This window comes from Euleptes europaea, chromosome 17, assembly GCF_029931775.1.
Source record: "Euleptes europaea isolate rEulEur1 chromosome 17, rEulEur1.hap1, whole genome shotgun sequence".
NCBI lineage: Eukaryota > Metazoa > Chordata > Lepidosauria > Squamata > Sphaerodactylidae > Euleptes > Euleptes europaea.
The window spans coordinates 22,915,923-22,938,464 of record NC_079328.1 but is presented as its reverse complement, the minus strand read 5'-3'; the positions used below and the strand labels follow the sequence as shown (position 1 = coordinate 22,938,464).

The following is a 22,542-nucleotide window of genomic DNA, read 5'->3' as shown; positions in this document are numbered from 1 at the left end:
TGATCCAGTGGTACCAGCTCTTCTAAGTCTGGGGGAAAATTCTGATAGTTTCCACCAAAATATTGTCGAAGGCTTTCACGGTCAGAGTTCATTGGTTCTTGTAGGTTATCCGGGCTGTGTAACCGTGGTCTTGGAATTTTCTTTCCTGACGTTTCGCCAGCAACTGTGGCAGGCATCTTCAGAGTAGTAACACTGAAGGACAGTGTCTCTCAGTGTCAAGGGTGTAGGAAGAGTAATATATAGTCAGAAAGGGGGTTGGGTTTGAGCTGAGTATTGTCCTGCAAAAGTATTGTCCTGTAAGTATCAAGATAATGTGCTAATGAGGGTATGGTATGTTAATATGGAACCATTGTATCCTGAAGTGATCTGTTAATGTGTGTAATCCAAAGCTAATCTGTATGGCTATTGTTGAATGCTGTCTTTGTCTGGAGGTTTTTCAGGGCAGGAAGCCAAGCCTTATTCATTCTTAAACTCTCCTCTTTTCTGTTAAAGTTGTGCTGATGTTTATGAATTTCAATGGCTTCTCTGTGCAATCTGACAAAATAGTTGGTAGAATTGTCCAGTCTTTCAGTGTCTTGGAATAAGACCCTGTGTCCTGTTTGTGTCAGTCCATGTTCAGCCACTGCTGATTTCTCAGGTTGGCCAAGTCTGCAGTATCTTTCATGTTCTTTTATCCTTGTTTGTATGCTGCGTTTTGTGGTCCCGATGTAAACTTCTCCACAGCTGCAAGGTATACGATATACTCCTGCAGAGGTGAGGGGGTCTCTTTTGTCTTTTGCTGATCGTAGCATTTGTTGTATTTTCTTGGTGGGTTTAAACACTGTTTGTAGGTTATGTTTTTTCAAAAGTTTCTCCATCCTATCAGTGACTCCTTTAATAAATGGCAAGAATACCTTTCCTATGGGAGACTGTTTTTCTTGAGTTTTCTGATTTTTGTTTGGTTTAATGGCCCTTCTGATTTCATTCTTGGAGTAGCCGTTTGCTAGCAGTGCGTGATTTAGATGATTAGTTTCTTCCTTGAGAAACTGTGGTTCACAGATCCGTCTTGCACGGTCCATTAATGTTTTGATTATTCCTCTTTTCTGTCGGGGGTGGTGGTTGGAGTTTTTGTGTAAGTAGCGATCTGTGTGAGTTGGTTTCCGGTAGACCTTGTGACCTAACTGAAGGTTTGATTTACGGATGACAAGGGTATCAAGAAATGGGAGTTTACCCTCAATTTCCTTTTCCATGGTAAACTGAATGTTTGGATGGATATTATTAAGATGGTTTAGAAAGTCCATTAATTTTTCTTCACCATGGCTCCAAATGGTAAATGTATCATCTACGAACCTGAACCAGACTGTAGGTTTGTAAGGTGCTGATTCTAATGCTGTCTTTTCAAAATATTCCATGTAAAAGTTTGCTATTACTGGACTGAGTGGACTTCCCATAGCTACTCCATCAATCTGTTCATAAAATTCTTGATCCCATAGGAAATAACTTGTTGTCAAACAATGGTGAAATAAGGCTGTTATATCTTCTGGAAAAATCTGGTTAATCAATGAGATTGTGTCTTTTACTGGAACCTTGGTAAAGAGGGATACAACATCAAAACTGATTAATATATCCTTTGGATTGAGTCTTAACGGACTGATTTTGTTGATGAAGTGAGTTGAATCTTTGATGTAAGAAGTGGTTTTTCCAATGTGGTCCTGTAGGAGGGTGGTCAAATATTTAGCTAATTCATATGTTGGGGAACCAATGGCACTCACGATGGGTCGGAGTGGAACGGAATCCTTATGAATTTTAGGTAGTCCATATAATCGTGGTGGTTGTGCTTCAGTCTTGCATAGTTTTCTGTGTGTGTCAGGATGAAGAGTGGAATTCTTGATCAGAATGCTAGTTTTCCTGGTAATTTTGCAAGTTGGATCTCGTTTTAGTTTTTTGTATGTGGCAGGGTCCAGAAGTTCCTCAATCTTCTTTTTGTATTCTTCTGTTTTCATGATCACTGTGGCATTGCCTTTGTCAGCTGGTAGAATAATGATTTCTGGATCTGCATTGAGGGTCTTGATGGCGTTTCCACCAAATTTGCCAGCATGGTGCCATAGCTTGATCAATTGTAAATTAGTGAACAACACAGTTGAAGGGGCCCACCTCTAGCACCCCCCTGCTGCCCCCTTGCCTCTTAGTGCCCCCCTAGGTAATTCCACCCCCCAGGGGGTGGTACTGCCCACTTTGGGAACCACTGGTATAAAGCCTGCATAGCCATCCTGGAAACCTGCTGCCAGTAGGGCGCGGAGCTGGTCTGAGGGGCAGTCTTGGCCCACAGGAAGGAAAAGGAGAAAAAAGCCACACCTCACCTTGGCTGAACGCGTGATGGCAGCAATCTCAGAGTAGAGGTCAGTCGTATCTGGGAATTTTTCCACCACGGTGTGGCACAGGTGGTGCAGCAGGGTCTGCCGGTGCACCGTGTCCTTCACCTCCGACACCTTGGCCAGGTAGTTCAGCTCAAACCCTCGACTCTGAAACCCCAAACTGCAGTCAGCTCCCTTCCATGCTAGGCAGCAAAGTATGGTTGTTTATGCAGGGGAAGTTTGTGTTTGCTTTGCTGCAGTTTTCTGATCCTTGCTTACTCATGCAAAAGTCTTTCGGGTAGGCTTTGGACTATCCATAAACCACACATTGCTTGATCTAGAAATGCTAGCTCTGGTCCCAGATGTAAACTCATTGGTTACTAAATGGAGATAGAAAGAGCAGGACTCTCTCCTTCAAACGCTTTGGGGGGGGGGGTTTGTGCCCTGGCACTGGAGCAAGATGCCTTCCAGAACCCCTCCATCCCTCCCCTCCAATTTCTCCTCACCTGGGAGCCATTCAGGAAGTTGCCCATGGCTAGGAGAGTGGCAAGGATGTGCTTGAAGGTCTGGTTTTTGGCCAGCTGCTCCATCCCAAGCTTCAAGTCAAACAGAGGTTCAGCGATCTCCTAAACAGAAGCAGCACCAAGACAATACAAGACAGCCCGTTGCAGCCTTTGGGATATGGAATAATTTACCCACTGCAACTGGAAAAGGGGTTCTTTGGGGAATATCCCCAGCATCCACATCAGCGGAGGAGGCTAATCTGGTGAACTGGATTTGTTTCCCCACTACTCCACATGAAGCCAGCTGGGTGACCTTGGGCTAGTCACACTCTCTCAGCCCCACCTCCCTCACAGGGTGTCTGTTGTGGGGGGGGGGAGGGAAGGGGATTGTAAACCAGTTTGATTCTTCCTTAAGTGGTAAGAGAAAGTTGGCATATAAAAACCAACTCTTCTTCTCCATCCTTGCTTCTAACTTTAAAAGGCATTTACATGGAATTTTATACCACAGCAGGCCCTGAAGCTAGGTCCTGAAAGGGAATGCAAAGGTAAGATTGTTCCAGTCCCCATGCATAGCTCCATACAGAGCTCACTTGCTCCAGGATCAGAACATCAGTCTCTCTATCAAAAGCTCCAGCCCTCTTGCAAGACTGCCGGGCTGTGTGCGGGGCTGGCCTCCTCCTCTTTAGTAGGCAAAGCCCCGTGGGACCCTCCTGGCCCAGCCAACGGGGGGGGTGGGTGCTGAACAGCGTACCTGTTCCATGGTCTCGTAGTCCAGCTTGAAAGCCCACAGTTGGAGCCGGGCGGCGAGCTCAGAGATCGAGGAAAGGGTGAGAAGGAACTGCTCTGCCGAGCCCAGAGGGACGTCGGGGTTGGCTAGCTGGGCTTCCTGAATCCGCTGCTTCTCTTCTTCCGTGGGAACCATGGTTGCGATTTTCTATTAAAAACGAGAGGCTAGAGACGTCAGGGCTAGCTGGAGGGTGGTGCTTGTCTGCCCTTGAGGGTCAAGGGCCCTGTGTGTAAGGGGGACGGGAAGGTTGGCCACCTGGCCCACCTTGCCTGACAGCCTGAAGGAAGCAAGCCCGGCAAGCCGCCCTCACCTCAATCCCTTCCTTAGTAATTGCAAACTCGTCAAAGTTGAGAATGGCCATCTTGATGATGTAAGCAGGAGGCAGGACCGTCAAGCCGATGTTGATGGCGTTGCTTCTCTTTGGATCCAAGACCACGATGACTTTCTTCCCGTCAGCAGCTTTCTTGGGGTGGGAAGAAAAGAGGTTGCAATCCAAAGGACACGCACAACTGCATCACATTTATACCCCCACCTTCCCAGAACCTGGCTGGCATACATGAGCCAGTGCAGTGTAATGCTCAGCATGTCAGACTAAGATCTGGGAGACTCAAGTTGGAAACCCCACTCCGGGTGACCTCAGGTCAGCCTCTTTCAGCCTCACACCTCATTGGGTAGTTGTTCAGGGAATGAAGTGGAGGAAGGCAGAGCAATACTGTATGCCACTTGGAGTCCTCATTGGAAAGAAAAGTGGGATATAAACAAAAAAAGTATATGGAGGCTCCTCCCATTCATCCTTCCAGCCCCGCTCTGATACGCAGAGAGAGAGGGATAATTTCCCAAGGTCTTCCAATGAGCTTCATGAGTGAGTGTGAAATTAGATGCACACCTTTTGAGATTAAATTGTAGACCAATCATGTTTATATGTTTTGAATAATGCCAAGAAGCTACAAATAAATAAATAAATAAATATGTGACAGACAAAACATCCAGAAATTATTAACATAGCAGGATGGAAAGAGTTGAATATAGAAGAGACAGGAGAAATACATAGGATTATATATATTTCTTCAGAAAGGTATAGAATCATAAAATCATAGAGTTGGAAGGGACCACCAGGGCCATCTAGTCCAACCCCCTGCACAATGCAGGAAATTCACAACTACCTCCCCACACACACACCCAGTGACCCCTATTCCACACCCAGAAGATGGCCGAGATGCCCTCCCTCTCATGATCTGCCTAAGGTCATTGAATCAGCATTGCTGACAGATGGCCATCTAGCCTCTGCTTAAAAACCTCCAGGGAAGGAGCACTTACCACCTCCCAAGGAAGCCTGTTCCACTGAGGAACTGCTCTAACTGGTAGAAAATTCTTCCTAATGTCCAGATGGAAACTCTTTTGATTTAATTTTAACCCGTGAAGTTGTAACTTGGATCTATTAAAGACCGCACAGATGATGGTAGTTAGATATTTGGGGGCAATTAAGCTAGAGTAACTGTGTGTGTGTGTAAAGTGCCGTCAAGTCGCAGCCGACTTATGGCAACCCCTTTCGGGGGTTTTCATGGCAAGAGACTAACAGAGGTGGTTTGCCAGTGCCTTCCTCTGCACAGCAACCCTTGTATTCCTTGGTGGTCTCCCATCCAAATACTAACCAGGGCTGTGAGTAACTGTACAGCAGCAAATTTAGCATTCTAGATTAATTATATGTATAGCAGCAAACTCAGTATGGTTCATTATATTTATTTGTCTTTCTATTTACTGTATTTTTTGTCCTTTTTGTGGGTTTTTTTGTATTTTTATGTTTTGTATTTTCTATATTTTCTGTATTTTTCTGCATCTATTATATAACAACAACAACAACAACAACAACAACGAGCCAGTGTGAAATAGAGTGAAGATCCTCCCTGCTCCATGTCCGGACATTTTATCCATTACATCATGCAAGCTAAAATGTCAGCTTTCGGGACAGAGACCCAAGATCAGACTGTCTGGTGATCTGCGCCCAAGGAGAAAACCCCTTTTAAACCTTGGCATGGCAATGCACTGCCATCCTGGAACCAGGTCTTTATAACTCATCCCCATGAGGTTCCTGCTTCAATGCACAGATTACCCCAAATGCAATCAACCTGGAAGTGAGAGAAATCTGCCTCTAAGGCCCAAGTGGGCAGGATGGCAATGGAAAACAAGAACAAACACAGATCGGAGAAGCCATGACAAACTCCCTTTGGCTTCTGAAAAGGGCGAGCACATGTTTTGTAGGCAGCAAGCCCCAGGTTGACAGCCCAGCACCCCCAGCTTAAAGGATCACAGGGAGCCTGAAAGACTAGAGAGTTGCTGCCAGTTGAGAACAAATACAATTGATGTAGGAAGCTCAGTACGAGACAGTGTCATACTATGCTCATACATGCCTCTGGCAAAGAATTAGCTCTCAACGAGTCTGAAGAACTAATGCTGTAGAAAATTCGTTCTTGCCCCCTATACAGTTTCAAATTCCTGTACATTCCCGAAGCACAGTTCAGTAAACAAACTCATGAAGCTGTCTTATACTACGTCAGACCCTTGGTCTACCAAGGACAGTACTGTCTACTCTGACTGGCAGTACCTCTTTAGCTTTTCAGGTAAACAACATACCATACCAGCAGCCCTACTGGATCAGACCAGTGGTCCATCTAGTCCAGCATCTAGTTTGTCAGAAGGGTCAACCAGTCGCCCTGGAAGGTCAACCAACAGGGCACAGAGGCCAAGGCCTTCCCCCTCTGATGTTGCCTCCTGGCAGTGGGCTTCTGTGGTTGACTGCCTCTAAATATAGAGGTTCCCTTGAGCCATCTTGGCTAGTAGCACAGCTTAAAGCCATCTATGGGAGTGGCTCCAAGTTCAGTCTTGCCTACTTTGTCTGGCAGCGGCTCTTTAGATCCTTAGGTACAGCTCTTTCCTTTCACTTCCTCCCTGTTCCTTTTAACTGGAGATGCCGGGTATTCAACCGACAACCTTCTGCATGCAAAGCAGAGGCTTCCCATGAGTCACTGTGAAGAATGTTGTTGTCTCACATAAGTTAAGCCTTGAGGGCTAGAGAAGCACAAAACTGATGTGCCAGGTGTCATCCTGGAAACCTACCTTAGAGGGAAGCACATCCTTTGCCTTGGACTCAAACAGATGCTCCAGCTTGGCTGTATCAATCTCAACCTTTTTCAGGGATGCCCAAAGAGTTGCCTTCCCAAATCTGCCTCTCCCCGGTGAGCGATCCACATTTTTCAACTCCCTCCAGAAAAGCTTAACCGTCTTCTTCTTAGCAGGACGGTGAGCATCTCCGGTGGAGGAACTGAGCGAGCCAGGAGGGGGACAACCAGGTGGGGGAGGGGGAGGAGGAGGGGGACAACCAGGTAGGGGGGGAGGAGGGGGAGGGGGAGGAGGGGTATAGCCAGGAGGAGGAGGAGGGGGAGGAGGAGCCAGAACACCACTGGCAGTTGTAGCAGTACAGCGGTCAGGTGCCCCGGATGACACCTTCTCCATCATTTCAGTCTCTAGTACATCGAAATCTTCCTCCCTGCCCAGGTCCGAGAAATCCAGATCTTTGATTTTCAGCAGTTTTGGGCTTGGTTCTCGACACATGACCTCCAGGTCCTTTTTGAAGGGAGCCATAAGGGTACTCTCTAGACTCTGTAAGTTGGTTTCCGCATCAATGCTGAACTGGGTCCGTAACGGTCGGGTCTGCGAGCTGGACGGTGCCTCTGCCCTCTTGCCTGGACAGCTCCCGCCTTCTTCCAGGCTCAGCTGCTTCCTGGTTTCTGCCAAGTGGTCCTCTGCAGGGGCCAGAAGTGTCCTCTCCAATTCCACCGGGGTCTTGGAGAACAACATGCCAAGCATAAACTTTTTCTCAGAAACGCCGCTGGAGGCCTCCGTGGCTTCGCCAGGCGGAACAAGTCTGTGACCTGGACTGGGGATGGAATCAAAGCTGAGGGGGTGAGTGCCGCAGACACCGTTGTCCGACGCGTTCTGGCCAGCCCCTCCACTGTCAAAGCTGCCCAACGCAGAGGCGGGCTCTGCCCCATTGGCAGTTCCATTCTGCCCTTCGCTCCACTTCCCTAAGGGCAAAGCACGAGAGATCAAGTTAGGGTCCCCCAGGAAGGGCTAGGAAAGAAACAGCACAAGAGGAAGCTTGGAGCGGAAAGTGGACATTCTCAGCAGGAGAGAAATGGTTGCAAGCCCTCGTCCAGGTCTGGGATATACACGCATGGAATCCCTTGCTCTCCTCCCAAGAAGGGATAGTTGCCCTCTGTTACCTGGGCTGACTTGCTCAGTGCCTGGCGTCGCCTCAGCCAAGACCTCTGCTCGCCCTCGGGACATTGCAAACAGCTTCTCTTGCTGGGAGGCAGCCAGGTTTTCCAAGAAGCGAGCTCTGCAAAAGAAGAGAAAGCCCATCTCACTGAGGACTAAGGAAACGGCGGCCAGTTGTAACACTGCAGCACACGCAGCGGGCGTAGACAGACTGGACCTGCTACAGCAACACAAGGAGGCGATGGGCCCGCAACATGCCACTGCGGCTATCCCTGAGGGCACTGCTCATTTGTCAGAGAGAAAAACCACACCGCAGGAATGCATAACAGGACAGGAGAATGATGTAAGCAATTTTAGGCCCCCATCGGGGAGAAGAGTAGATTAAAAACATTTTTTTAAAAAACAAATCTGAAACTCACCTGGTGTCTATTTTGAGAAGTACAAATTGCTGTCCATTCTTGGCACTCAAAGAACCCCAACTTATCAGTCGTAGCCCATTAAAGCTCCTTGGCAGGGTGGTTGTTTCATACATCCCAACTGGCTTCATCTAACAACCAACCCTACAAACTTCATCAACAACGGAGAGCCTTAATTGATTCACATCCCGCAAGAGCAAGCTCCGGCCCCTTCTGATCACCCCCGGGGCTCTCATAAGTGTCAGAACATTGGAATTCCCCAACATGGTGAAGTGGGAAACCCAGATTCAATCCTGTTCAGCTGTAATCCAGACTGGGAGGACCGTTTGGCTGTCTCTCACTCAGGGCAACTGGGAGGATAAAGCAGACAGGTCTCGCAGAACACTTCTGAACACTGAAAAGATGATGACATGAAAATATCCCAAGTATCCCTATAATTTACTGTCCGCTTTTCTGCACCCCAGGCACTCAAAACAGCTCACAATGAAAACATCCATGAGACATTGCAAAACAAATTTGCCCAATGGGGGAAAGGTTAACGTTTCCTAAAGTGCTCTAGCTGTACTGCAGGTAAGTTACCCTGTACCTTCATCCACATTATTCGCAGCAATTGCCAGGAGTTAGTGTGACAGCTGGTGTGGTGTAGTGGTTAGAGCGTTGGAATATGATCTGGGAGACCTAGGTTCAAATCCCCTCTCTGTCGTGGAGGCTCGCTGGGTGTCCTTCGGTCAGTCACACCAACTCACCCTAACCTACCTCATAGGGTTGTTGTGAAGATAAAATGGAGCAGAAAAGAACAACATAAGCTGCTTTAGGTCTTCACTGGGGAGGAAGGCAGGGTATAAGTGAAGTAAAATTAAAAAATAAACAAAACATCTTGCACCTAAGAGAATATGGCTGCAGGAATGGGTCCTCGAGCAGCAGAGAAGAGTGAAAGGCAAAGAAGAAGAAGAGCTGGTTTTTATATGCTGATTTTCTCTACATTTTAAGGAGAATCAAACTGGCTTACAGTCTCCTTCCCTTCCTCTCCCCACAACAGACACCTTGTGAGGTAGGTGAGGCTGAGAGAGCTCTACAGAACTGTGACTAGCCCAAGGTCACCCAGCAGGCCTCATGTGTAGGAATGGGGAAACCAACCCAGTTCACCAGATTAGCCTCCGCAGCTCATGTGGAGGAGTGGGGAATCAAACTCAGTTCTCCAGATTAGAGTCCAACACTCTTAACTACTACACCATGCTGGAAGAAGGCAGAGGTTTTGGCTAGCTTAATGTGGGCCACAAAAAAAAATCTGGAGGGCTAGGGAATCTTTTTGCCTGCATTTGCCACCGACGATCAAGCAGCACTGGGCAAACTGCCCTTCTCCCTCTATCAAGCACTTCTTGAGCCCTTGAGGACAACTGAGAGATCTGTAGCAGAAGCTTCCTGGTTCTTTGCACCCACCCCTTGACAGAAAACATGCTCTTCGGGCAAATAATGGTTCTTCGTTCAATTAATGTTTTGGGCCTGAACCACCAGGACAATCCAATTGAGAAATCTGGGATAAGCGAGCATGAGTATGTGTATTTCCAGGTCTTGTACACATGAAGCTGCCTTATACTGAATCAGATCCTTGGTCCATCAAAATCAGTATTGTCTACTCAGACCGGCAGCAGCTCTCCAGGGTCTCAGGTAGAAGTCTTTCCCATCACCTACTTGCCTAGCCCCTTTAACTGGAGATGCCAGGGATTGAACCTGGGACCTTCTGCATGCCAAGCAGATGCTCTACCACTGAACCATGGTCTCCTCTCCCCTCTCACCAGAAATACTCCTAGTCTGCCCCTGGCAAAGCGCACACACATCTGCACTTACTCAAAACGCCTCAGAACAGGCTTGTCCGCAACGGCCACAGGGGGCTCCTCTTGCCTGGGATGAAAGGTCAGTTAGCACCAGTGGGTCGAGGCACCATGCCCTGCATGCCCACACATTATGCCAAGGCAATGCTAGCCCCTAAGCCGAGAGTACATGCGGAAAGGATGCCGCCGAGCTGGACCTCTCTCCTCCTGCCTAACTTCTCTGCACTCCCCTCCAACCGGCAGCCTGTCTTTTGGCTTAAGCGTCCAAGCAAAAACAGAAGCCAACCCGAGGGGAACGAGACATGTTCCAGCCTTATTTTGCAACGTCAGCATAGCAGAAACCTGACCCGGATCTTAGCCAGACACCAACACAGCTGCCCCGGAAAGTAAGCATCACTGCACAACATCTGCATTAGGCGCAGGGGAGACCTTTGCGGCCCCCTCCCCTCTAGAAGCTCGCAGATGCAAAACTCCTAGCCACCCACGTCTGCTCAGAAGCAACCACAAGACAAGACTTCCCATTAGAGCTTTGTGCACTAAGCCATACGTGCACCTCTGATGTGGATAAGCATGATGCAGCTATTTTAGGGGTTCTTTAAAAAAAAAACTTGTAAAAGCATTTAAGGATTTTGACCATGAGTTTTAAGTGTTAGCCCCACTCCCCCAAGAGCTTAAACTAATTTACTGTGGTGTACACAACCGTTCCTGCATCAGCTTCATGAAGGGGATATAAGGAAGTGGTATGCATGGCCATATGATCCCCCAAAGCGGAGGAGCTTTGATTTTTACAGTTGCACTACGAGACTGGGGAGGGGACCCATACAAAAGTGCAGGAACGCCAACTCTTATTTGTTTTGGAAATTTATCCACCGCCTCTCCAGAGACCGCCAGCTCAAGGTAGGTGACAAACTCACAGCAATACAGTAAAATTATTTATTTAAGAATATAAAAGATAAGTTTCCCTTTCATCAACGACTATGCCCATGCAAAACAGAGAAAGTGGAAACAATAGAACATGTTCTGCTTCAATGTCCCTTCTACAACGACATAAGATCGCAGTACATTCTCCCAATATTGTCATCCTTTCCTGGGAGAGCGGAAGAAGCGAATGTTTTCCATCTCTTAGCAGACCCCTCTTGGGAGATAACCTTTCAAGTCGCCAAATTTTGCCTCCGGTCTAGTGGGATTCATAAACGACTGATTGAAAACCTTTCCCCATAGAAGACATTTCCTCCTCCTCTTCAAATCATCCCTCCCAGAATCATCAACTTTTATTATTTTATTTTATTATTTTAAATCTAACTTTGATTTTTATTCAGAGCTGATACTGAATTGAAATAAAACTTGATTGACTGAAGAACTATCCATAATAAAACAAGCCAGGACGATCTCCTTATGCTAGGAAGGACATGTGATGATATAATGGCTAGGGTTGCCAACTCTGTGTTGGGAAATACTTGGAGATTTTGGGGGTGGAGCCGGGGGAGGGTGGAGTTTGGGGATGGCAGGGACTTCAGTGGGCTATAATGCCATAGAGTTCACCTTCCAAAGTGGCCATTTGCTTCAGGTGAACTGATCTCTGTCGCCAGGAGATCAGTTGTAATAGTGAGAGATCTCCAGCTACTACCTGGAGGTTGGCAACCCTCTGGAACCCAACGGAAAATGGCCAGGAGCGGGTCTCTCCAAGGCACAGGCTTCAAATGGGGCTGATTCAGATATTACAGAGAATAGAGGTTGGGTCTGGGATCCCCCACCCTGCCTCCCAGGCAGGCTGGGCTTGCGGGTTCTCATTCCCACATGTGTGGTGTCTAATTTGGGTTGGCACCACAGCACATGTGGAAAAGGAACTTCAGCCTACATCATTATCTGAGACTAAAAAGGTTGGATGGGTGACCATTTGGCTTGGGGGAAGGCCAAAGGTATCAGGGAATACATGGGTCCCCCAATGTAGCAAACACCCCGCCCCTTCTGGGGATGGTTCAGGTCAGGAAATGGCACGGGTGGGAGAGCAGGGCTGGGGCCCGTTCTCCTCTGACAGCACGCAGGCAGCAACTGAGGAAATCCCGCAACTCCCACCTGACTGTTACACAAAGTGGGCACTCCAGACCCAACCGGTGCCCTCCACAATATGTGAATCAACCCCCAGGAAGAGGGCTTTGCATCCCCGGAGAGAACACCGTCCTCCTACCCTGCCAAACAACAAGCAGGAGCCCCGGGAAAGGCCGCACAGGTCTCGCCGGCACAGCATTCCCTCAGCAAGACCCCCGCAGAGAAGCCCCAGGAAAAGCATGCAAGCACAACCGAAGTCAGTCTTTGCAGTCCAAAACTCACATGCTCGGAAGACCCAGCCCCATGCTGGGCAAACGGACCCCTCCTCTGGGCCAAGGAAAACCACACACACACACACACACACACACAGCTTTGAGGCATCACTTACCAAGCAGGGGCAGTTTCATGAAGTCTGGAAAAGGAAAGGAAGTTTAAGCAGAAGAGACAAGCACCCAAGAGCGGAAGATGACAAGATGAGCAGAAAACACGCTAAGGCGGAAAAGATGTGGGTGTCCCCTCCCCCAACCTCAATGCAGGTAGCAACCACCCACCCAGCAACCAGCAGTCCTGACTACACAAGGACACTGGCTACTGCTGCTGCCCATAGGCAGGACTGCTGGTTGCTGGGGGTGTGGGGGATCCTCACGTTGCTGAATCTGTGGGGACTTCTGGAGTGATGTGGACAGGCAGCGGCCGCCACCACAAAATGGCGGCCACTGGGGCCGAGGCCAACCTTCCGCAGCTACTCCTGAATGGGTGCTGTCTCTAGGCGCAAAGGCGATGCCTTCTAAGTTTCCTTGAAGCACCCCGTACCCCAATGAGGCTGACAAAAGCTGGGATTAGCCCTTTCCTTTGGGGGAGCAGGAAGCGGGTGCTGTGAAACACATTGGTGGAGAACATGTTGGGGACAACTGGTCCAGAGGACACGCTCCCCAGCTGGACCATGGGGTGGGCAGACTCTGCCGTGCAAGAGGAATAGGGCAGCTGGGCTGGGCCATCGGCAGAAAGAGATAAAGAGGGCCATGCCAAGAGGAGGAAAAGAGGCAGAGGCTTGGGGGGCAGCAGCAAGCAAGGAAAGATGTCCCAGATGTCCCTCCAAAAGACCCCTCTGAGTTGTCTGCAAGGGCCCTTGTTTCTGCAAGAGCTAGAGACCTGTAACACTTCCTGCTTTTCCTCCAACTGCAAAAACCCACCGTTAGAGAAGGAAGAGGAGATATGCCGTGCCCCTCCCTCTACCACACACTGTGCCTCCTCGCTCCTCCTTCCGGATTTTGCCTTCTCCTGCCTCTGCAGTCCCTTAGAGGCTGCTTTGCAGAGGGCAGTTTCCAGCCTCTTCCTAGCAGTCCCATCAGCAGAGGTGCAGTTGGGTCCAGAGAGGGTGACAGAAACCTCTTTCAAATTGTGCACATCACCCACTTTCAACAGCTGGTGACAAATCCCCACTCTTCCAGCAAGAACCATGCCTGGGCTATTTCCATTGAGCCTCTCGGCGGCAGCAGCATCCTGCCTTTGTTCCACAGCACCTAATATATTAGGCATGCTCCTCTGATCCTGGAGAGAATAGGTATGCATCATGAACTACTTCCCAATCACAAGCCCCACCAGGCAAGGTCCTTGCCTGCTTCCTTGAAACATAGGGCTGGTGTCACAGTGGGGGAACAGTGCTCAGAAGAGCCAGAACTGGCATGGCAAAGAGCCACACATGACTCCTGAACCACTAAGTGCCACTGGTGTGGAACATTAAAAGGACCACACTTATAGGGCCTCTTTCTGGCCTGAGCCCACCACCCAGCAAAGAAACTGCCAGCAAAGAAAGAAGAGAGCAGGGTCTCTCCTCTGGGCCATCTTGAGTACCCCTGAGCACCCATTCTCTACAACCTCTAGCAGTTCTACACCACGCATGCAAAGTCCAGTCTCTCAACAATGGCTTGGTGAAAGAGAAAGGGGGATGTGATCGAGTCTTCCCAGGACAGAGAGACTTACTTGAAAACGCTTCTCTCACCCAGGTTCCCGGGCTGCTCCCCTTCCAAAGATACCGATGGCGTTGAAAGCTGCATGCTTGATGCACTGTTATACATGTTCGTAAAGCTGGCCCTGAAAGAGAGGTCCATCTAGATGTTGGGGTGTACAGAGAAAGCAGAACAAGTACTCTTAATGTGCACAGGAGACTGATTAGTGGTGTCTGCAACCACAGGGCAGCAGCACGAGTTTGCAAATCTGCCAGGCCTTAGGATTCTGTCGTCCCTGGGCAGATGAGAGATTCTGCAATGACATTGCAACAGAGGAGGAGGTGGAAGAGGAGGAGGAAGAGGAGGTGGAAGAGGAAGTGGAAGAGGTAGAAGAGGAAGAGGAAGAAGAAGAGGAAGAAGAGGCGGATGAGAAAAGAGGGATTTGAAGCTGTGGATCTGAAGGACATCACAACACCTGTGTGTTAGATGAGCCATCCCTTCTGTCAACTTTAAGTATTTGAAGGGCTGTCACTTAGAGGAGGGCAGGGAGCTGTTCCTGTTGGCAGGAGAGGATAGGACTCACAATAATGGGGTTAAATTGCTGGAGGAAAGGTACCGGCTGGATATTAAGAAAAAAAGTAAGAGTTGTTTGACAATGGAATCAGTTACCTAGGGAGATGGTGAGCTCCCCCTCATTGGCAGTTTTCAAGCAGTGGCTGGATGGACACTTGCCAGGGTGCTCTAGGCTGATCCTGCATTGAACAGGGGGTTGGACTAGATGGCCTGTATGGCCCCTTCCAACTCTGTGATTCTATGATACTATGAACTGCTCCACTCTCCTGCTGGCTCTCTTTTGCTCCTCAGCTGATCTTCCCCCTTTCTCCAGAAGCTCTGATGATACTTCCTAAGTCCTGTTGAAGCTCCAGCCCTTCCATAACCATATTCAGCATCACTGGGTGGGGGGCGAAATCACAAACCAACTTATCGCATCTGGCGTCCTGTGCTCTCAGTGGGAAACAGGATAGACACCATACACCAGGGGTGTCAAACATAAGGCCCGCAGGCCTGATCTGGCCCCTTGAGAGCTCTTATCTGGCCCGCCAGCAAGCCGAGGTAGCCACTCCCCCACTCCTAATCTGGGGTGGCGAGGCATGGCTCGGCCTGACCGAGTGGCATTTATGTCATACCCGGCCCTCGTAACATTTGAGTTCAACAGCCCTGCCATACACCAATGCATGAAACAGCCTTACACCAAATCATACCATCGGCCCATCAAGGTCAGAATTTTCTACTCAGACTGGCACTGGCTCTCCAGGGTTTTAGACAGGAGGTCCTTACATCACCTGCTACCTAATCCTGGAGATGCTGGAGACTGAACGTGGGACCTTCAGCATGCCAAGTGGAGGCTTGACCACTGAGCCCCTCCACATCACAGACTACCTAACCCCATTAAACTGGAGAGGGGCTGAGGCTCAGTGGGAGAGCATCTGCTTGGCATGCAGAAGGTCCCAGGTTCAATCCCCGGCATCTCCAGTTAAAGGGACTAGGCAGGCAGGTGATGTGAAAGACCTCTACCTGAGACCCTGGAGAGCCGTTGCCGGTCCGAGTAGACAATACTGACTTTGATGGGCCAAGGGTCTGATTCAGTATAAGGCAACTTCATGTGTTCACGTGTAGATGCTGAGGAATGACCCTGGGACGTTCTAAGCCACTGCCCGTTTCCAAAGGGGGATTCTGCCCTTCCAAGTTCCCTGGGGCCTGCTCAACTCACTGGCCATTGCTCTCCACATCCAAGCCCAGATCCCGAGCCGGGCTGGCCTGAAATTCTTCAGCCACTCGAACCTCCTGGCTCTCCTCTTGGGCCATGATGTACCCCATAGACCGCCGCCCCCTCCGGCTCTCGTCCCCTTTCCTCCGCTCCTTGCGCAGGCCGGGCAGCGGCTCTTCAACTCCGTCCTCATACTTGAGGGCATTCTGCAAGGCAGAAAACAAGACACACTAGAACGAGACCTGTAGCAAAGTAACGGGAATATCCCCCCCATCTAGATCTCTAAATCCCATTCTGGAGATCTTGCTTGCTGGACAATGGCTTGCTGCCATTCCCACAAGGAGCTTGGGGCAATACAGGTCACATGCTGAGGATGAGAATGAGAAAGGGGTTAACCTCATAGATGACAAACTGCTGCTTCAAGTCCGGTTCTGTGCCCTTGTTGCTGACGTGCTCCTGAACGATCCTCTCCATGCCCTGTTGCTCCAGGCAGTCCGTTAAGTCATAGAAGGAATCCTGGTCCGGGAGGGCAGCCAGCGTCTACACAACACCAAGAGGGCACAGCAGTCAGGGCATGATGGCCACACCCTGCCCAGCCAGGTAAAAGAGCCTTGGTTACTCACCGTGAAGGCTTCTTCTGCTCTGGCCTCCTCTCCCAGAGCGAGAAAGAGCCTGGCACATCCCACCCACCCCCTCCCCACCCCACAAGAGTCACCTTGTTGATGAGGGTCATGGCAAACACCTGGAGCTCCGTATCGGCTCCATTCTTCTGCTCCAAGATTGACACAAGCTGAGACCACGGATAGCCGCCTGCAGGGCAATGCAGGGAGAATGTGGGTAGCTGGACCAGCCAGGGATCCAAGCCAGGTGCACTGCTTCTGCTCCCTCCACAGATGGGTCCCTGGGCTGTTTTCTCTCCCCGGGTGGGATCCTGCAATCTGCAGGTGCAAGGACTGCAGGTCTTTCCCACATCCACCTTCCCGCAAGCAGTCTGACCCCAGGGAGAGTTTACCACCAGGATTGTGGGGCCCCATGTGGATGTGCTTACACATGTGCAGAAATATTTTGTAACCCCCACACGGTGCGATGTACGTGGCAGAGGGTCTGGTAACCCCATTCTTGGGATAGAAAAGGGCTGATAGAGGGGAGGGGAAATGTGGAAGATCCATGACAGGCAGTGCGTTCCATTGACAGACTGTGGGATCCAATCCTCTCCTTCCCCCGTTTCTCCTCCCACACCATCAGTCCTGCTCTGGGGCCCCAGGAAACTTGAACACATGAAGCTGCCTTATACTGAATCAGACCCTTGGTCCATCTAAGTCAGAACTGTCTACTCAGACCGGCAGCGGCTCTCCAGGGTCTCAGGCAGAGGTCTTTCACATCACATACTTGCCTAGTCCCTTTAACTGGAGATGCCGGGGATTGAACCTGGGACCTTCTGCATGCCAAGCAGGTGCTCTCCCACTGCGCTACACCCCTTCAGCAGCTGCTGTTCCCACCCCGCAGTCCACAGCGTGTGGGTCAGATACACTTCTCTCATCACAGGAAGATCTACCTTTATAGCACAGCCAGTTCCTCTGCACTGAGACCACGTGGTTCTGCAAATGCAGAGAAAGTGTAGGAAGTGCCTTCTAGGTAAGAGATAACAACCCACTGACTCTGCCTCCCAAGAATGTCCCAAGCAGAATGAGATTGTGAAAAACTGGCCCTGGGGGATGAATTCTTAGCATCTGGTATTCAAGGGTATACCGCCACTTGAAACGATTTTACAACTAAGAGACACTGACCCTTCATGAGTTTTGCTTACTCTGTTCTTAAAGCCACCTGAGCTGATAACATCACAGCGCCCTCTAAATTGCAGCTAAAGCCCCCCTCCCTCTAAAGTGCGAGATCGGCACCCTCACCTCTGACCTGTTCTGCTGCTACAACAGCCTGGATCAACAGCTGGGCATTGGATTCTGTATATTCCACAAAGACAAGCAGCAGCTTCAGGGAACTCTTGACCACAAGGCGGTACTGGAAAGAGGGGAGAAGCCCGCCGCATCAGTTTTACGCCAATTCATGCCACAGAGTTGCCGTTCAGCGCCACCGACAAGAACCATAAACAACCTCTTAAAATTTTGGCTTTAGGACTTCTTTGTCATAAAGAAGATACCCTGCATCTCCAACCCGAATTTGGGCTGCAAAGAGGCGACCTCCCTCTTCACACACACCCCAGGTACGCACAAAAGACATTTAGAAAAGGAAAACAAGTTCTGTGTTTTTTTATTGCAGTTATAGCCTTCTCCTTGAAACGACTCTGTTTCTGCCACCTCTCAGCCTCTGAAACTCCCCAGCGGCTCCCTGTAGATGCTTTGGGAGCACAGGTTTTGCCAAAGGGCCCGCACAGGAGAGTCTTCTGGAGCAAAGCCTAAGGCACAAATCCTGAACTGGTTCCAAGACAAGGATAGCCCCGGGGGCAACCCAGTCTGCCACAAGGCAACCTTGTGGGCTAAACTGCGGCTGAGCTAAAGGAGACACAAAGTGATCCAGAGAAGATCCAAGTAAGGTATTCACGGGAAGCTCTCTTTCCCCATGCGGGACACCTGGAAAAAGATTCCCGGGCACCGCTCTCAGTGGAGGATGAACCTCAGCAACGCGGCACAGTCAACAATGGCTGGTTTTTATTTTCAATGCACTTTTGTATTTTCAATCCTCCACTTTGTTTCTGCTGCCCAGCATGGCACACAAACTAATGCCAGCTAGCCACACCCTCTGCCCACTGAAGTCGGCAAATCAGCCTACAGACACCCTACGCAGAGAAGCCTCAATACCACAGCCTGACAGATGTGTTTTTCTCTCCACTACCAATCCCTTTTGTTTGTTTTTAACATCCAGCCTGATGAAGAGTTCTGGTGAGCTGAGAAGCTGGCACTGTTCTGTGTCAGGTTTGGCCACCCCTAATATTACGTGGCTTTGGTTTCTGGATTCTGCTTTGGGCCAGAGTGGCTCTCGCAACCAATTTCTCTGCCGGCAAGGCAAGGGAAAGTGAGGAGGAGGACGTGTTCCCCTCCACAGCCACTGAGGGGCATACTCACCAAGCTCCCACACAGCATATAGAGCCACTGGACCGTCTCGTTGTGGTTTATGACGCCCATCATTCCGTCCACAAAGAGCATGATCTGACTGAGAGCTGGGGGGAGAGGAAGAATAGCAAAAAGCATGCACCTGGGGAGGAGGATGCTGGCATCGCACAGAAAGAAGAGCAGTAGGGCCTGCCAAAATGATAAGAGCATCAGACTCTGCCCAGAGAACGCAGCCCCGGGGGGCCATTTTTCAGACAGTGGGGTTTTGATTTCTCCACCAACCCAAGGACTTGGCAGGGGAAGCAACAGGCAGGAATGATTTATTTCAGTTACATTTATAACCCATCCTTTCTCCAAGGCGTTCAGGGCAGGAGACAGCGTTCTTCCCTCCTTCAGTTTATCCTCAACAACTGCCCCCTGGGAGACAGGTTGGGCTGAGAGCAAGTGAGAGGCCCAAGGTCACTCGGCGAGCTTCCATGGCAGAGTGAGGACTCAAACTTGGGAGTCTCCCAGATCCAGGAGCAGAAGCAGTTGGTTTTTATATGCTGACTTTCTCTACCACTTAAGGAAGAATCAAACCGGCTTACAATCACCTTCCCCTCCCCACAACAGACACCCTGTGAGGTGGGTGGGGCTCAGAGAGTGTGACTAGCCCAAGGTTACCCAGCTGGCCCCTCTGTTCAGATGTCAGAAGAAGAAGAGTTGGTTTTTATATGCCGACTTTTTCTATCACTTAAGGGAGACTCAAACCGGCTTACAATCACCTTCCCTCCCCCTCCCCACAACAGACACCCTTTGAGGTGGGAGGGGCTGAGAGAGTGTGACTAGCCCAAGGTCACCCAGCTGGCTTCGTGTGTAGGAGCGGGGAAACAAACCCAGTTCACCAGATTAGCATCCACCGCTCATGTGGAGGAGTGGGGGAATCAAACCCGGTTCTCCAGATCAGACTCCACTGTTCCAAACTACCACTCTTAACCACTACACCACGCTGGCTCTCTAACCACTACGCTACATGGGCACCACACTTCATGGGCACCAATGCTGGCACAGTAAATGTCTGGCAGCATGAAGGCCAAGCCTCCTCTCCACGCCAGGGGCCTTCTCCAATATGGGTTTCTGGATCATACGTTGCAGTTTTCTTAGTCACTACTCCCAACCAGAGAATTGGCGATTCCTGCACCTAAACAATGAAAATAAAAACATCTGTGCTTTCAAACTTCTCCCTGTCCCCACATACTCCAAATGTAAAAAATGACCTAGCCTGCACCCTTTTAGTTGAAATCTGGCCACCAATAGCCTCATAAAGGCAGGAAAATACCAAAGTAAACGCAGAAAAAAGAGGCCTACAATGTTTGGCTCAGTTAAAATTGGTGACTGTTAATTTTGCCTGCCTCATTTGTTTGGTGCCTGGTGGAAGTAAAGAAGTAGCAACCTGCAAGATTTACCCCTGAGTCTTCCCCTTCCCATTTCCTCTTGAAAACCACCATACACTGTGCAGGACCCAAAAGCCACATGGGGATGGATGCCTTGCCACCAACAAATACTCTTTGCCCTGTTTCGCCAATGTGTCCTGCCTCTCTCCAGAGAACTGCACAAGGTGCTCAAAGTGAGAACAATAGAATAAAATCATAACAGCACAAGAATTATAAGTGTTATTACAAGCATGGAACTGTGTCCAAAAATGATATTCATAAAACAGTCCTCAGTTTAGAAGCAGATCATAAAGACAACTTTATAAAAAGATGGAACCCTGCAGTTAAAAGCCTGGGTACAGAGAAATGTTTTGGCCTCGTGGCTAAGGGACATTATTCATTCATTCATAGCCTTATTTATTGGCATAGTAGCTAAAACATCAAGTACAAAAATAGGACATCCAATACAAAATACAGGGCAATTATAAAATGGCCATACTTTGGCCAGACCTATACAAATAATAACTACAAACAGCTTTGATGCTCCATATAGAGACCAGGGAGGCCATTATATAACCTGAATCCTTCATTCATTAACTACATTCACTACATTCATTAACTACATTCACTATTACTCCAAAGTAACCGTAAGAAATTTAGCAACCGCTTCAGAGAGCTGTGGGTTATGAACCTTCAGTAGTCGATGGGCTAGCCGTCTACTTTCACTGTCCTCACCATTTTTTATCCATGTGTAATTAACTTCTCTCGCTTGGAAGGGACATTATGATAGGCACCAGCAAGCATTGAGTAGAAGGGCCTTCCAAAGGCCAGGTACTACCAGTGGAAAAAACCCATCTGGTCACTGCCCGCCTCTGCAAACAGGGGCCATGGGGAACATGGCTTAGGAAGAAGATTTTAACAACAATAAAGTGCTATCAAGTCACAACTGACTGATGGCCATGTCTCATGGGGTTTTCAAGGCAAGAGATGAGCAGAGGCAATGGCAAATTGCCTTCCTCTACATAGCAACCCTGGGCTTCCGTGGTGGTCTCCCATCCAAGTCCTAACCATGGCCAACCCTGCATCACTTCTGAAGCTCAGGCTAATGCAGGCTATTCAGGCTGCTAGGATCTGGATGTGCAACTAAGAATATCACTGAATCTGAGACCCCTTGAGGGGGTGCCCAGATACTCCCAGAACTTCCTGCTGTGGGGTGGGCTTGCCCAACCCCTGTTACTCACCTCTCAGGATATAGTTCTGGTAATTCTGGTCTGCTTCTGCTCCCACTGTGATGAGGCATGTCAGACCTTCTGAATTCACAAACTCAGGCACCAGGTCTTTATCCTCCTGCAAGAGAAATGCAGAAGATTCTATATCTTCTGTCCGAACCCTGAAAGCCCCCTTTGCCCCTTGGTTGATGCATGCTCAGACATGGCATCATGGCAGGCTGAGAAGCAAGGCCCCAGTGTCACTGTGAAGTTCCAGAGCACAGGTCAACTCCAATTGTGGGTGCAATTGAGGGGGGCATAAACCGCTGCCAGCCCCTGCTATTGGGAAAGTCTCCCAAGTAACATCAGGGCCCTGTGGGACCTAAATGAATTCTGCAGGGCCTGCCAAACGGAGCTGTTCCGCCAGTACTACAACTGAGGCCAGCTGCATGTTCTTTTCCATTACTATAATTGCTGGCCTCCCCATGTTCCCCCAACCTGGTTTGGGGGTCCGCTGCCTGGCCAGGTTTCTCCAGCGCCTATGATTGTATCCTGTATTAGTGCTGTCTTGCTTCATTGCATTTGTACTGCATTGTATTGGTTTGGAGTTTATAATTTTAAAGTATGTTTCAGAGTATGTTTTAACTGATGTTTCTGAATTTTAATGTTGTGGCCCGCTCTGAGCCCAGCTTGCCGGGAATGAGGGGGGCTATAAATGCAATAAACAAACAAACAAACAAACAAATATTGCTGGTGAACTCTGTCCCTTATACATATATCATCCTTGCCCATCTATGTGCACAATCTAGTATCTCGACAGGCGATAAGAATGAAACGAGGCTTGAAGATAGGAGCTATTTGATGGGACTGATACAGCCGCTGAAGGGGAGGGGCCATGGCTCAGTGGCAGAGCATCTGCTTGGCATGCAGAAGGTCCCAAATTCA

General features: G+C 49.4%; 1 protein-coding gene across 1 annotated transcript in view; it reads right to left on the bottom strand.

Annotated features, from left to right (window-relative positions):
- Window positions 1-22,542, bottom strand: part of FHOD1 (formin homology 2 domain containing 1) — a 72,551-nt gene that overhangs the window by 9,278 nt on the left and 40,731 nt on the right. Inside the window, exons 5-17 of the mRNA XM_056862714.1 lie at window positions 21,631-21,736; window positions 18,990-19,084; window positions 17,817-17,928; window positions 16,628-16,722; window positions 16,309-16,452; window positions 15,916-16,118; window positions 14,179-14,289; window positions 7,904-8,019; window positions 6,738-7,705; window positions 3,934-4,086; window positions 3,588-3,770; window positions 2,840-2,959; window positions 2,340-2,501 (exon numbers count right to left, since the gene is read on the bottom strand). Of these exons, the coding sequence (XP_056718692.1) occupies window positions 2,340-2,501; window positions 2,840-2,959; window positions 3,588-3,770; window positions 3,934-4,086; window positions 6,738-7,705; window positions 7,904-8,019; window positions 14,179-14,289; window positions 15,916-16,118; window positions 16,309-16,452; window positions 16,628-16,722; window positions 17,817-17,928; window positions 18,990-19,084; window positions 21,631-21,736 (2,568 nt within the window). The remainder of the gene's footprint in view (window positions 1-2,339; window positions 2,502-2,839; window positions 2,960-3,587; window positions 3,771-3,933; window positions 4,087-6,737; window positions 7,706-7,903; window positions 8,020-14,178; window positions 14,290-15,915; window positions 16,119-16,308; window positions 16,453-16,627; window positions 16,723-17,816; window positions 17,929-18,989; window positions 19,085-21,630; window positions 21,737-22,542) is intronic.